General features: G+C 38.7%; 1 protein-coding gene across 2 annotated transcripts; it reads left to right on the top strand.

The window, feature by feature from the left end:
• Positions 1-1,996: 1,996 nt before the first annotated feature.
• Positions 1,997-13,012, top strand: LOC117029588 (vitamin D 25-hydroxylase). Of its 2 annotated transcripts, none has more exons than XM_033118794.1 (5): positions 1,997-2,256; positions 7,729-7,870; positions 10,172-10,804; positions 11,385-11,714; positions 12,730-13,012. In XM_033118794.1, the coding sequence occupies exons 1-5, from the start codon at positions 2,032-2,034 to the stop codon at positions 12,903-12,905; spliced, it is 1,506 nt and encodes a 501-aa protein (XP_032974685.1). In that variant the 5' UTR covers positions 1,997-2,031; the 3' UTR covers positions 12,906-13,012. The 2 variants fall into 2 exon arrangements, with proteins under 2 accessions (XP_032974685.1, XP_032974686.1); XM_033118795.1 differs by lacking the exon at positions 1,997-2,256 and adding an exon at positions 2,456-2,972.
• The last annotated feature ends 3,680 nt before the right edge of the window (positions 13,013-16,692 follow it).

A 16,692-nucleotide genomic window follows, 5' to 3' on the forward strand; every position in this document is an offset into this window, starting at 1 on the left:
AAGGCAAAAAAATGGATGCTTCCCTAGAGCCTCTAGACGGAATGAAGCCATATCAACGCCTAGCTGTTAGCCCAGGAAGACCCACTTTGGGCTTCTGAGCTCAAGAATCATAAGATAATAAATTTGTGTTGTTTTAAGCCACGGTTTGTGGTAATTTATTATAGCAGCAGTAGGAAACAAATACACCTCATCATTTGATCTAAGTTCAAATATCATCTATAAGACTTTTTTTGACATTTCTCACCTGCTAAAGTATTTCAACATGCTCAGGCATTCTCTATAACACTTTTATTTTCATTTGCTTATGATTATTTAAAATTATTTTATTCATGTATTTATTCCTCTTCCCTCTCACAAGAATATAAATTCTAGGAGGGCAGGGACTTTGTTGCTCTTTTCACCTATGCATCTCCATTGCTTAGGATACTACTACATGGTAGGCATCCAATAAATATTTGTTGTATAAATGAGCATTAAGCTAATGAGGTCCATAATAACACTCCTGTCACTGCTGAATCACAAGTAGGGGCAGCTGTTAGAAGAGTCTGATGTTTGGTAGGTCCTGTGGTGTTGCAAGTGACTGCCCAATAGAAAACAAGAATAGAGAATGAAATCTTACCATAAGCAACAATATGGATGGACCTAGAGAACATTATGTTAAGTGAAATAAGTCAGACAAAGACAAATGCCATATGATCTCACTTATATGTGGAATCTAAAGAAAAGAATAAAAGAATGAACTAATCAGAAACAGTCTCAGAGACATAGAGGAAAAACTGAGGGTTGCTAGATGGGAGGGGGGTGGGGATATAGGGGAAGGTGAGGGGATTAGAAAGCACAGTCAGTAACCACAAGATGGCCATGGGGATATGAAAGTCAATTTGGGGAATGTAATCAATAACGTTGTAAAGATTTTGTAGGGTATCCGATATAGATCCTGGTCTCATTAGGGAGACCACCTCAGGGATGATGTAGATGCCTGATCACTGCACTGTACACCTGAAGCTGAACAATAATGAATGTCAACTACAATTATATATATATGTGTGTGTGTGTGTGTGTGTGTGTGTATTTATATTTATTTACAAGAAGCGGAGTATAGCATTAGAAATAGAGACAGTGGAAATGTAATGGCTGTGTGCAATGTCAGAGGGACACTAGATGGGGGAGGGGGGTTGTCACTGTGTGAGGGATATAAATGATAAATGTCTATTACGTTGTTTTGTGCACTTGAAACTAATAAAAAAATGTTAAAAAATAAATAAATAAAAGGAAATTTAAAAAAAGGAAAACAAGAATAGAAACAGAACTAGCAAATAGGCAATCAGTTGCTAAATTTTAGGTAGTGGAGGAAGAAAGCTTGAGTAATAAGTACTATCCCAGGGCAACTGAAGACCAGAGTCCTCTGTGATTGCCAAGAAGTAACCAGTTTGGGAAGACCAGAGCGGAGTGAAAACTTGGGATTAACTCAGGTTACATAAGTATTGGGTAACCACAGGGGTCATACACACAAATGCCTCGAAACATGAGGAAAGAACATAGTACCAGTAGTAAGATTGTGTTCTTTTTATATTGATGGATCAATTCTCCAATGGAAATTCTAAAGATTATCATGTTCAGCTAAGACTGCAGTGTTGATAAACTCTCCGGTTTTCCTAGTCTGAAATCCGTACACCTATGTAGTTCCTAAAAAGTCAGAAACTGGTGGCTGCCAGGGAGGCATGATCTGCCTAACCCAGTGAGGGAGGCTATGCTGACACGTCCTCGATATCCTGTTGTCAACACCCTGGAAAAAGTCTCCAGAATCAGTGCCCCGCCGAGCTGGCGCTCTTCCAGTCTCCCCACTGGGGACTCTGAGCCGGGTAAAGAGACGTAACTGTTCCCAGGGACAGCGAGTGCCCTACACTCAGCCATCCAATGGCCCTGATCCTGGGGCGGGACCTCGGAGCACCGGGCCAATGGAAGTGCAGCAGGGCAAGGGGAAGCTCCTGGTCTCAGGGCTACCGAGGTTCGCAGGCCCAGGCCCAGGCCATGTGGGACCGTGGCGGAGCTGAGGCGTGCGCGGCGGCGCTGGGCGGCGCGCTCCTCTTGCTGCTCTTCGCGCTGGGGGTCCGCCAGCTGCTGAAGCAGAGGCGACCGCCGGGCTTCCCCCCGGGGCCGTCGGGGCTGCCATTTATAGGCAACATCTACTCGCTGGCCGCCTCTGCCGAGCTCCCCCATGTCTACATGAGAAAGCAGAGCCAGGTGTACGGCGAGGTACAGCCCGACGGGCCGCAGGCAGGGAGGGCCAGGGCATTCCTCCCGGGTGGGCAGACTGCCGCTCCCGGAGCTGTCGGGACGCCCCTGCAAGCATTCGGGACTTGGAGAGAAACACGTTTCCTGGGTTAGGAGGAGAAGTGTTTGAGGCCGCGCCCCCGCCAGGGGGGCCCCGACCTACCAGGACGCCCACCCGCCCGCGCTGCGCGAGAGCCGAGAGGCTTCTCCCGCGCCTGCGCAGTGGGTCTCGGGGCGCCCGGTGCTCCCCTGCTCGCCCAGTGGGGCCCCGGGCCTGACTCGGCCGCCCCGTCGGGCCTACTGGCGCTACCCTCTGGGCCCAGTTTCTCGGCTCCGCGTACGTTAGGTGCCAACCACGGCTTCCAGGGCAAAGGGGGCGTCCGAATCCTAGGACCGAGTTCATAGGTAATAGGAGGTTCTTGGATGTTTGCATTTGAGGAAAGCTGGTCGAGGCGTTTGCCGTGAGGCTTAGAAAGCACCCGTGAACACGGCCGTGGCCGAGACGTGGGCTCTGGTAAATGACTGTGAAAGAGCGAATGAATTAATGACTAAACACTATTGCGAGGTCCTACAGCGCAGAGTGAGCAATGTCGCCGTGACGGGCCAGGAGCATCCGCACAGCAAACCCTGAGACTGCGCCTGGTGTGGGCCAGTCTCCCTTCCAATATGTACTCGGTTAAACTCACAACAGCCCACGGGTAGGTCCTCTAGTCCTCCCATTTTACAGAGGAAGAAACTGCACCCAGAAAAGCCTAATGACTTTCAGACAGCCAAACCGTTGCTAATTGGAGGGGAAAAGGCCAGAACACAAGTTGCGTTTTGGAAGGGTGTCCTGCCCTCGAAGGAGACAGAAGTTCCTGGAGCACTGGCACTGACCGAGCTCACCTGTTTTGTTCTGAGTCCATTCATTTATGTGCCACAACAAACCAGGCTCTTGCCAGGGGCTGGGATGAAGAGTGCAGAAGGCAGACACAGTACACTTTCAGGGAGTTACAGCCTAGTGAGAGGGGGAAAATTATCAACCACAAACTGTGGTCAGTGGTTTGAAGGAAAAATACAGCAGGGCTGTTTGGCATTGTATTTCAGGTTGGGACTTAAATGCTTATTTAAACCAGTTTTCACAAGAATTATTTTAGGTTTTTGCAGCTCTCTAGTGGTTTACATTGCTAAAGGGAATCTGAACTTAGATAAAGCAAATACATATAATTCTTAGGTTTTCTTTTCCATCTTTCAGTTCTCCAGGATTTGAGTGTATTTCCATTATTTCCATTCTGGTGTGTTGGTACAAAGCATCATAATATTGTAGAGAAATCATAGCAAAAGCATAAAACTAGAGGTTGAGTCCTCTTTCATCAGATAAAACTTGACCTTTGCTTCTCTGAATATAAAATTTTTGTCATATGTGTAATGAGAATAATAATAACTGAAAACAAGTTGCTACTCAAATGTTATTGGTTATTAATTACAGAACAATTTATTAGGCCTACAAATTAAAAAATATTTTAAACCAATTTTGTGAAATGGTGTCTTGCAGAATAGGAAATTGCTTTTCATATGCAAATATGAAAGGAATGCTGTATTTACAATGACATTCTTCTCTAGAAGGGGGTAATCTAAGTCTCGAATCATAATAGATTACAAATTAGAAACGTGCTGGAAAACTGTCATCTTGGGAGAGGTGGATTTGGTTTAATGGATTTACGAATTTGGCATCAGTTTATTGCTGGTAGAGCTATTTGAGGCAAACCATGTTTTTTTACAAAGAGTTTCTTTACTGGTGGTGGAAAATTGAACTGTGTTATTAGGTGCAAGAGGGGTAAAGGAAAAAGAGAAAGGAGCAAAAATGAAAAGGATGTATGCATTGAAGAGTAGATACTGTTTGCCTGACTTTGCCTTAGACTTAAGTTGAAAACCACCTAACATACTAACTCTTTAAACTATGGCAGCATTTGACCTTTATCTTAGTTGTGAAACACCTCAGAAATCTCCCATTTTCTTAGTGGCATTTCCAATTCTGACCGTCTTGAAGTTAGTATAAATTGTTAATACACTGTATAGGTATAATATACTCTACCTTTTTTGGAAGTGGGAGGAGACTATTATCTCCTGTCTGGAAGATTGTGGAAAGTTGTTTATAGGGCTTATTTGTAAATAGAATCTTATTTTTGTACTTCCTTACTTTGTAATTTGGAGATGTCTGCTCACAGAAAAAAACCTGGACTTGAAAATTGCTTATGAGAAATGACAATCATTTCAAGTGACACCTACTTTTATGAAGTCTGTGAATTCAATTCTCCTTTATAATTTTTGAAAGAAGACAACCAGTCCTCAGGTCTCACACATTTGTTTTAAAGGCAATCTTAAATAGAAATGTACCACATCAAGAATTACCATCTCCTTGGAGATTCACTCTGAATGTACTGTAAGCTTCTGCAGTGATTTTAAACTTAATTCAAATTTCAAGAAGCATTCCCTAGCTAGTAAAGCTAGTACAGGTGGTTTTTCCAGATTATTTTCAGGTAATGCATGCAAGGATAATAAAATAATTAAGGCAAGTGGAGTTGACAACATATTTATAAAGTAAGCTTTTTTTTGAGACCTTTATGCAAGGCACTGAACAAGATTTTATTGAGGGTTCAAAGATAAAAAAAATAAAAATCATTGATTCTAAGGAGTTTATTATTTAGCAGTCAAACAAGACAAGAATATGAATGTTTTTGGTTCAAGGTAGTAGATGGTAGTTCAAACAAAGGTTTCCCCAGTTTTACCCTCAAATGGAGGAACATCTCAAACTTTTGAGTAAAGGTGACTTGTATAAAAACTTCCTCAAGCCATGGCTCCTCCTTGGTTTTTGTAATCCCTAGTGTCCCCAGCCTGACAGTTTACCCTGAAATATGATTCCCATTTGTTCTTCATATTAACACAACTTTCAATCCCATGCTCTTTTACCATCGCTTCTGAAATCATCAATCTGTTTTTTTCCTGCATCCGGACCACTAATGCCTTCATTTTATTATCTCTGCTGTGATATTGTGATTTATAACAAGAAATATATATATTTGGTCTTTAGTCCCTTTTCTGGGACATGGCTCCTAAAACCCTTAGAATTTCTTAAAAGTGATAAAGGCGTCTTTTGTTATTCATAACAAGCTCCTTTCAACTATACCTGAGTTTATGTTAATGAGGTAATTTTTGGAAAGTTGTTTTCAGGAGAACCAATCAGGAATAGAAGGTTGTAACTTTCCGTCCTAACCGCTACCTCCTTACCTCTAGGGAGGAGAGAGGTTTAATCAGTCACCAGTGGCCAGTGATTCAATTGATCATGCCTAGGTAATAAAGCCTCCATAAAGATCCCTGAATTGCAGGGTTCAGAGAGCTTCCATGTTGGTGAACAAGTGGACGTGAGCGGAGAGTAGCGTGGCTAGAGAGGGCATGGAAGCTTCACACCCCTCTTCCCATACCGTGCCCTATGCATCTTTTCATAGTGCTGTTCCTGAGTTATGTCCTTGTGTAATACCAGCAATCTAGTAAGCAAAATATTTTCCAAGGAGGAGTTTGTAGGAACCTATGATTTGCAGCCTGTTGGTGAGAAGCACAGGTGACAACCTGGACTTGTGATTGGCATCTGAAGTGGGGGAAAACTCTTGTGGCACTGAGCCCTCAACCTGTGGAATCCAGCACTATCTTCAGGTAGATAGTGCCAGAATGGAGTTAAATCGGACACCCAGCCAGTGTTCCATAATTGCTTGATGTGTGGAAAACCCAGAAGTGGAGTAGAGTATTGAAAGTAGAGGAGACACATAGGAGGAGGAGTTTTCCCGTTATATCTGCTAAAATTACACTTCTAGGGAAAGACTTTCTTTTAAGACCCTTCCATCACTGCTTTGGGAACTGAAAGAGTCCCACCTTTGCTCAGCTGAACTCTCCCACTGCCACTTTTAACTAATACCACTGCCTGTGGCAGGCAGTCCATGCTCCTGTCCCCAAGGTTCTGGATGTACCTACTGCTCAGTTGGCATAGCCCATCCTTGTGCCAAGACTTCATTGCTCAGTTATTTGATTCTGTCACTCCTTGGCGGTCCTCATCACTATTGCAGCTGTAACTACTTCTGTTGAACTTGTGTCCTCCCAAGCCTCCTGTTTTTTCCCTAAGTAGCATGAACCATGGCTAAACCATGCTCTCTACTTCTGCACAGAGATGAAGCTTGGCTCAGTATTTTGGCTCTAAAAAGCTCTCGGCCAACCCCCCGAGAGGATGGAGAAAACAATCTTTGCGTCCCACTGATAAGGTAGCATTGTTCCCTCACTGGACTCAGCCCTTATGGGCCTAGGTCGAATAGACTGTAAGAGGTATGACATTGTAAGTAAAACAGGTGAAGCACATGAGATGCTCCAGCAAGCGTAGCATGGATATTCTGTCTTGCTTTCCCCTCAGCTGAGGGTAAGTCACCTGTGTCTCTGTGGTGAATGCTGTTAAAAGGAGACAGCAGGCTCAAAATGGAGTCACTTGTGCTGAACTCCATGTCAGCAAACCAAGACTTAATACCTAACCTAACTGTAGTTTCAACCTCCTCCAGGACTGGAACTTCACTCAGAAAACCTGAAATGACCTACCTGGTCAGCACTAGTTAGGTAATCTGCCCCATAGGCCCCTTCCTTCTCCTAAGGAGGATGACCTTGCCTGAAACAATGCATTCTTTGCTAATAATTTCCATTTCTCTCTCCTTCTCTGCCTTTAAAACCTTTCACTCTTTGGAGCATCTTTCTGCTTGCTAGATGGGATGCTGCCCAATTCATTCAATAAAGCCAGTTAGATCTTCAAATTTACTCAGTTGAATTTTTGTTATTTAACAGTGCCTTTCTTACAAGATCATATTCCCTTAGGGCCCTCTTTGTTAGCTTCATGGACTTCAGGGACCCAAATATAAATAAGCCTAGTTATAATATGTTTATACTTCAAAGTTGTCTCTCAGGCCTTTTAACAATCCCTTGTCTACCTACGCGTGGAGTAATAAATGATATATACATGGGGCAGCTTCCCCGTTCATCTTGGAAATAAAAATAAATTCCTAGATATCACTGAATGTTTGGAGTGGGAACAAATCTTAAAAGAGCATCTAAATCAAGTACCTTGTTTTCTACAGCAAACCTGAGACCCAAAAATGTTAAGGGTTCTGCACAGGGTCCTACACATGTTTAATGGTAAAGCTTAAACTAGAACCCAGGCCTTCTGAGCCCAGTACTTTTTCCATTATGTCTTCATAATGAAATTATAGTGTTTGGTATGCCTTGTAGAGAGAAGGCACTGGAAACATTGTCAGTTGTGTAATAAGTGCCTACATTTTCAGGAAAGTAACACATATTGGGAGAACTGGGCTTTACATGTGGATTTCTATGGTTGTAGTTCTCCGTACATTTTGTCATTTAAAGTTTGTTTGTCTTTTCTTCTCAAAGATCTTCAGTTTAGATCTTGGAGGTATATCAACTGTGGTTCTAAATGGCTATGAAGTAGTAAAGGAATGCCTTGTTCACCAAAGTGAAATTTTTGCAGACAGACCATGCCTTCCTTTATTTATGAAGATGACAAAAATGGGAGGTAAGTTTATTTTCACCTATTTAATGATCAACCAAACGATTTGAAATCATATTTCTTATTTTGTGTAAATTTTTTAAAAATTGTATATTGAGTTGGATTCTATTGTACTGATTAACAGGAAAGTATTAATTAATTAATTAAGGCTGCAGACCCTGATGTTTGAGGACTTTTCAGGCTGCATTACACTCATATTTTAGACCAGTACGTGCTATTTCTACTGTTGTAATTCGGTGCTAATAAAAGTTGTAAATAACGTTTTAAAGAATTAGCACTTAATATTATCTGCAGGTTTTGTGAAACAAGTTAGGAATACACACGCATGCATATACACTTGAATCAGAAGTGCCTTTTGAAGCCATTCTTGAGTACTTGGTGACATTTTTATTTTTTTGTTTATAAGATTATAGAACCTGAAGTAACTGTTCTTTACTAATCAATATGATATGTAAGTGAAGAATTGTGGTATTTGTGTGAAGGACGAAGATTCTATATAGTATTGGATGATTCTATATTTAACAAGGGAGAAAGGCTGAAACTTAACAGAATTGTTGAGAAAAAAGCAGCAACAGAAAGTCTGAAATAGAATGCTGAAGTAAGATACATTGGTTTTGATAATAGTATACGAGTTTTTACAATAATGATGTCCAATTCTCCAATTTAATGAGAACTTCACACTTAATTTCAAAGAAAAATGTAACAATATCTTGCTTACATAGACTAAAAAGATACTGATTGAAAAGAAAAAATAAAAACCATATAGGTATTACATCACAAAACACATCAACTAGTGCAAAGAAAACACCAGTTTTTAAGGCCAAAATCTTAGGCCAGAGTATAATGGTACTTGAAAGTAGTAATATAAATAAAAAGAAAATCTCTAGCCTCTGAATTAATCTTCTAAATAATAATTAGGCAAAAGAAGAAATTATACCACAATTATAATAGAAGACCTTTTAAAGAAATTATGAAAAGGAAAGATGATGTGATCAGAGTACTATTTGAGGCAAAGTATATATTATATATTTTTCAAAGCTATGAATTTATAGTTTAGACTATTTTTATTATATAGAAAGATAAAATAAGCATTCAACTTAAGATTTTCAAAAAACTGTAAGAGAAAAATAAGTAGACAACTACATGTGTTTTAAGATACATATATATTGAACTTGGAACTCAGATGTCAGAGCGACCATTAGCCCACTGTTTGGCAAAAGTTGCCCAAGCTTGGCCAGTGTAGGATTATAACAAGGCTCCTCTGTACCTTCTTGGACATGTGCCCATGTTCTTACATTTCCCGAGGGCTTGCTCTCGTCTCAGTGCCTTTGCATTAGCCGTTCCCTCTGGCAGGAGTGATCTTTCCCCAGATACCTGCTTGACTTAGTCTCTTAGCTCTCATGTGCGTCACATTCTCAGTGAGGTTTTCCCTGACCACCCTCTAGCTCCTTCCTTGCTATATAATTTATTTGTGCATTTGCCTCTCCTCACTGGTATATTAAGGCCCATAACAGTAGGGATCTTTGCCCCCTTTTTTCACTGATATATCTGTGACACTTAGAACACAGGTGCTCCATAAACACACCTCTTTTCGTGTACCTTCCTAGCAGGGCATGTATCTCATTTATGAGGGCTCCACCCTCTATGACCTCATTACCTCCCAAAGGCCCACCTCAATATCATTATACTGGGGGTTAGGCTTCAACATATGTATTTTGTGGAGGATACAAACATTCAGTCCATGGTATTCTCCTTTTGGCTTGAGTATTTCCACTATATTGACACCTCATTCAGTCCACCCTTGCCTCTACCAGAGTTAACTTGTGAGGTAACATATGCCTTTAACAGTAGGACATTTGTATTCTAAAATCTAATCTCTTAAAGCAGAAAATTTCTAATCCTAGAAGTATGATTTTCAGGTATTTGTTCAGTCCAAAATATAATTTTGCCCATAGAAATGCAGTCATTTGTCTTTTGTAAATTAGGCTTGTAGTGAAAATTGGATAATAAAGTCACCTGGGCCTAGTTCTCCCAGATTGAATTGCACAAGATTTTCCAGTTTCTTGTGGTTGGAGAATTATGGGCCTTTTCTGCCTGTCCCAGATGAGAAGTAGACAAGCTTTATATGTTTATAATATTCTATGGCTAATGAGTAGTGGAGAACAGGGCTTATCCACTGGGTCTAATTTTACTTTTATAGAAAGATACTTTGGAGAAGAATGATTAACCATCTTTTTTCTTCATAGCCTTTTCAGCTCTTAGATACAGGGATGTAGGAATGATAAACATTTTTAATTTTTTTTTCAGGCTTACTTAATTCCAGATATGGCCGAGGATGGGTTGATCACAGAAGATTAGCTGTAAACAGCTTTCGCTATTTTGGATATGGCCAAAAGTCTTTTGAATCTAAAATCTTAGAAGAAACCAAATTTTTCATTGATGCTGTTGAAACATACAAAGGTAGACCTTTTGACTTTAAACAATTAATAACAAATGCTGTTTCAAACATAACCAACCTGATCCTTTTTGGAGAACGATTCACTTATGAAGACACTGATTTTCAGCACATGATTGAGTTATTTAGTGAAAATGTGGAACTTGCTGCCAGTGCCTCAGTCTTCCTGTATAACGCCTTTCCTTGGATTGGCATCTTACCTTTTGGAAAACATCAACAGCTGTTTAGAAATGCAGCTGTGGTCTATGATTTTCTCTCCAGGCTTATTGAAAAAGCTTCTGTCAACAGAAAGCCTCAGTCACCTCAGCATTTTGTTGATGCTTATTTAGATGAGATGGATCAAGGTAAAAATGACCCATCATCTACTTTCTCCAAAGAAAACCTAATTTTCTCCGTGGGTGAACTCATCATTGCTGGAACCGAAACTACAACCAATGTGCTACGGTGGGCAATTCTTTTCATGGCCCTTTATCCTAACATTCAAGGTGAGGATCCTCTTGATCTCAAGGTCTGTCCTTACATTTAAGGCTCACACATGTCTTAGAGTCTTTGGCCACGTACAGAGCATTTCATTTAGGAATTCCTGCTGTGCTAGCCAAGAAGAAAAATGTTTCATTTTTATAAAGAGTTTTCAAATCTGTTAATTCATGTGAAAACCTCAGAAATAGGTCTTATAAATGCCTATTTTATAAGTGAGGAAAAGGGCTAAGTGGCTGACATGCCTAAGCTCTGCCAATGGAAGTGGCAGAGCCGGGACTTGAACTGTGGTGGTTTTAATTCAAGTTTTATGCTATTTTCCTTGCTGAATGTGAGATGTTATTCCAATTCTAGTTTTGTTTTTTATTTTTATTACTTTTATTGGGTTTTTCGCAACATAGTTACTCAGAGCATTGGCTACTGATAGTACAAGATACATGGCGTATATTTAAATAGAGCTCCCAGATAATGAAAAGTCCTAATCTCGGTGTACCTTACAGGTTATCCTTTGTTTTATCCCAAAGGGAAATTACTTTAGATATAATGTTTAAGTATTGCATAATAACTGGAACACTTTTTCTCTAACAGGACAAGTTCAGAAGGAGATTGATTTAATTATGGGACCCAGTGGGAAGCCTTCTTGGGACAACAAATGCAAAATGCCTTATACTGAGGCAGTTTTGCATGAAGTTTTAAGATTCTGTAATGTAGTGCCATTAGGGATTTTCCATGCAACCTCTGAAGATACAGCTGTACGTGGTTATTCCATTCCTAAAGGCACAACAGTCATTACAAATCTTTATTCTGTACACTTTGATGAAAAGTACTGGAGAGACCCAGAAATATTCTGTCCTGAGCGATTTCTAGACAGCAGTGGATATTTTTCCAAGAAGGAAGCTTTGGTTCCATTTTCCCTAGGTGAGAGAATTTTCACAAGGGCATAACTTTAGGACAAAGTATAATGATAATGATGATTTGTCACTACAACGTCTTAATCTGAAGCATTCTGTTGTAGAATTTAATATTCCAACTCTGAAAGCAAAGCATTGATTTGCAAAGCATTACAGTAGAGAACAGTTAAATTAGAGGTCATTAACACCTGCTTCTACTCAAAATAAACAAGCCTTAATTTAATAACTAGGAGAAACTGTTGAAAAGCTCTGGCTTCTTCTGAAACTTTTTTGCGTGTGGATTTTGGCTTGTAATCAAAACTCCTAGAGCTAGGAGGTCAATAACAAGTAGCTTGAGAAACTGAGACTTAGGGAGGGGAATGACATCATAATTTGATGTGAAACTAGAATCTAGCTCTCTTGGCTCCCCGTTTATTATGCCTCATCTCCAAAAATATTTCTTCTGCTGTGAAAAAATACACAAATCACAAGACTCATGGAAGATGAACTAGAAACTCTTCCTTTCATTGGAGAAGGGTACACATTTGTCAGTTGAAATGAAATGACCCTCTCTTGAATCTATACAACAAAATGTCACACTTCAAATTATCAGTAGATCTCATGGAATACCTTAGGCTCTGTTGTAATATGCTAGGGAAGTGGGGGATGGACTAAGAATTTTACGAAAGTCCATGATTTGACAAAAGAAGATAAAGAAATGGGTTCTGGGAGATGAAAAGACAGTTTCTATGGAGTTAAGAAAATTCTTTAATAAGAATAACCTCTTCTAACTTTCTTTAAATTCCAGATTTCCTGAATGGCACCCACATACCCTGTTTCCCCGAAAATAAGACCTAACCGGAAAATAAGCCCTAGCATGATTTTTCAGGATGACATCCCCTGAACATAAGCCCTAATGCGTCTTTTGGAGCAAAAATCAATATAATACCCAGTCTTATTTTCGGGGAAACACAGTATTAGACATAACTTTTGGTAATTATTGTGAATTTTAAAAAATTATTGCATATGTTTTTCCTGTTTAGGAAGAAGACATTGTCTTGGAGAACAGCTGGCTCGGATGGAAATGTTCCTGTTTTTTACAGCATTACTTCAGCGGTTTCACTTGCATTTCCCACATGAACTGGTTCCAAATTTGAAGCCCAGGTTAGGCATGACATTGCAACCCCAGCCCTACCTCATCTGTGTGGAAAGACGCTGAAAGTCCATGGATGTTGTGTGGAACAAGACTGTATGTTTGCCTCACCCCTGAACCTCATTTAATCTACTCAGTGTGTGTTTTTGGACAAAAGTCACAACATCATAAAGTCAAATTAACACAGATGTGTCTTTAAAAACAATACTAAAGCAATAATAGGCATCAGCTATAATTTTTTTTTCAAGCTTTTATGACTTCTAAGGTAGAATTATCTGTTGAGGAAAACAAAGGTGCAAATGATAGGCGTTGCTTAAGGTACTAAGATTTGTCAAGGATGCCTTAAGCAGAGCCTGACTTTTCAGCCTGTTGTTGGGTACCAGGTACCCCTCATCCCTTCTTGACTCCATCTGCTGCTGTCCTGGGGGCTTTGCTTCCAAATGCCAGTGCCAGCTGCCTTCCGATCAGGTATTGTCATTAATAGTTTGTGTGGTACTAGTCCAGTTTAATAAAGAACTAAAGAAGAAATTAGAACCCAAATAAATGAGTTTGGACTTCAGAGATATTTTAGACATGGTGGCAGACGACAGAAGAAATATATATATTTAACGTAGAACCTGCCAGTGCTTTCAAATCTTGCTCCCTCCTATGTCTTCATAAGCATTGCATCACTCTTCCTACAGACGAGGGTCCCTATCACCCCTGAGTATCCGTCGCCAAAGGAGCAGTTCAATAGATAGGAAATTATAATAATGTATTTAAAATACAAATGACATGTAACAATTAATTCTTTGTAGGCACAGACATTTTCCCTAGTACCACTTTTTCCCAAAACCAGTCACAGCGCTTAAAGATTAAATTCTTTTACCTTTTAAAGTTCTCTAGGCATTTCCTCAGATTACTGTTATTTTTCTGAAGTTAATACTATTCAAATAAAAAAAACATGCTTCAGAGCCAGGGTAACTGTATAAATTGGGACACTTGAGAGTGATAGGCTTCTATTAATAATTATGCCAGGAAAACTAGTGTAAACTGTGACTGTCCTGATCAAATTGGTATGTATATTCACCCATTTATAGGGTTTTTTTTTAAATATTATTTCTTCTAAAATTGTACATTAAGGGTTCATGCTTTTGAACTTGGCCCATGAATAGTTGCAGCCTCAGAGTAAATACACATAAGCAGTGATTTCTGTTAAGACTGACTTAACGTTAGTTTGACTTCATCTGTTGAATATTTTCAAGTTTCTGTGTGATAAATCAAGAGTCTGCATTTCTGATATGTTAAGATGTTTCTGGTTGCAAGGGGGAAAAACTCATGTGCAAATTTACTTAGGTAATAAAAAAAAATGTGGAGGTAGTGTGGCAGTGTTAGGGTAGGTATGACCAAGGTGGTCCCTGGTGCAATCAAAGATTCTATTTCTTCATAGCCCTCAATTTTGCTTTCAGATGGTATCAGCTTTATCTAAAGGCTGGCTAATGGAAGAACATGTGCTTTGCTCACCTCCTTGTAGAGAGAGTAAGCTTGGATTGTTTCTGGGAGAACAAGGGAGCTTTTCAGATGTTTTCCCAAAATTGTTCTTTGTGTCCCTTAGGTCCTAATCTATACATTTAAGGTGATCAGGTTTTGTTTTGTTTTGTTTTACATAGAACTAGACAGGCTGTTTCTAAAATTCACATAAAGGGATAAATAGCCTCAAAAAGAATAACAGTGTGAGGGGTTTATTCCCATTAAATATTGAAAAATATGTACTTTAAAGCTTGAATAATTAAAATAGTATAACAATGGCATGAATACATAGAAAAATAGAATAGAAAATCAAATAAATAAAAAAATATAGAATAATATCAAGTCAGTGGAGCAAAGATGGATATTTTAATAAACGATACTGGTATTGGGACTAGTCTGTAGTCATTTGGAAAATAGTTAAAACTTTGAATCCATCTCTCATAGCATACGCCTTAATATACTACAAATGGTTCAAAAATTTAAATATATAAGACAAAACCATTAAAGTGCTAGAAGACATGGGTGAATTTCTCTTTAACGTTGGAATGAGGAAGCCTTTGTAACTACAACTCAAAATTGAGGAGCCATAAAATAATATTGGTATATTTTTGGAGGCTGGCTCCATATTCTGTATGTTGGTTTTCCTGTTTTTGTTTTAACACCGTTTATCCTAGAGATGTCTCCATATCACTATCTAGAAAACTTCCTCTTTCTTTATATAGCTGTATAATCTATTGCAGGATATAATTAGGACACATAAAACACACAATAAAAAACATCAACATAAATCTTCTGCAAGGGAAACAACACCATAAGTGGAAACAAGCTAGGAAGAAATAGGCAAACCTTATCACAAAGGGTTAATCTCCTTAATATCATAAGAATATACATACAGAAGAAAAGTTTAACACTACATTAGAAAACATTGATCAATGGACATGGACAGTTCACATACACATATACCACATTGTAAACATCTAAAAAGATAACCTTATAATAAAAGAAATGCAAATGTAAACTTTACTGAGATAACGTATCTCATCTACCATATTGGCAAAAATTCTAGAATTTGACAATACACACTGTTCAGCAAGGTTGTGCTGAAACATGCACTTTCACACATGGATGCTAAAAGTGCCAAATCAGATATTTCCTATGGAACGGCATTTGGCAATATCTATCAAAAATTGATGTGTTTACAGTCGGTAACCACAAGATTGCCACGGGGTTACGAAAGTCAGTTTGGGGAATGTAGTCAATAATGTTGTAAAGATTTTGTAGGGTATCCGATGGACACTTGTCTCATTAGGAAGACCACCTCAGGGATGATGTAGATGCCTGATCACTGCACTGTACACCTGAAGCTGAAGCTGAACAATAATGAATGTCAACTACAAGTTATATATATATAAATATACATATATATATATATATAGTATACAGTTTATATATATATATATATAATGTATATAGTTACAAGAAGCGGAGTACAGCATTAGGAATGTAGACAGTGGAAATGTAATAGCTGTGTGCGATGTCAGAGGGATAGTGGATGGGGCAGGGAGGTTGTCACTGTGTGAGGGATATAAATGATAAATGTCTAACTATTACATTATTTTGTGCACCTGAAACTAATAAAAAAAAATTTAGGATGGATCACACCTTAATTATGTAAATGGATGTTAATGATGAAAAATCTGTTATTAAAAATTTCCAGCTTCCAAAAAAAAAAAGAATAAAATTATTTGTTCAATATTTTTCTTTTTTCTTTCTACTGTGTTAGTGATTGTTTATTCAAAATTTCTTATGATCTGTGTATCTCAAAACTGAAAATCTTTATTGTCATGTCTTCTAAAAATCTGCCACCCATTCCGTCACATTCGTGTAGTTCCTCTGGTAGAAGGTTTCTGAAAACTTAGTTTGGTATTTATGTCTATTCAATGCCTTAGTTAAAATAAACTCTTCATGTGCATTAAAAAATCCCCCCCCCCCCAAAATTGATGTGTTTACCTTTTGACTAAACAATTCCAATTCTTAGGAATTGGAATACACCTGAACACATAATAAATAGACATAAGTGCCAGGTTATTCACTGATGCATTATTTATAATAGCAAAGTAAAAAAACCCAAAAACTTGAATGACACATTTCTATTAATAGAGGAATGGTAGGATAAACTATAGTATATCCTGTAATAGAATATTATACACCTGTATAAGGAATGGGGAATTTTTTTAATGTAATATGGAGAAATCTCCAGGATAAATCATGTAAAACAAAACCAAAAAATAAAAAAGGAAAACCAACATACAAAATGTGGTAGCCAGCCTCCAAAAATACCCCC

This window comes from Rhinolophus ferrumequinum, chromosome 11 (assembly GCF_004115265.2).
Source record: "Rhinolophus ferrumequinum isolate MPI-CBG mRhiFer1 chromosome 11, mRhiFer1_v1.p, whole genome shotgun sequence".
In the NCBI taxonomy this organism is placed as follows: domain Eukaryota; kingdom Metazoa; phylum Chordata; class Mammalia; order Chiroptera; family Rhinolophidae; genus Rhinolophus; species Rhinolophus ferrumequinum.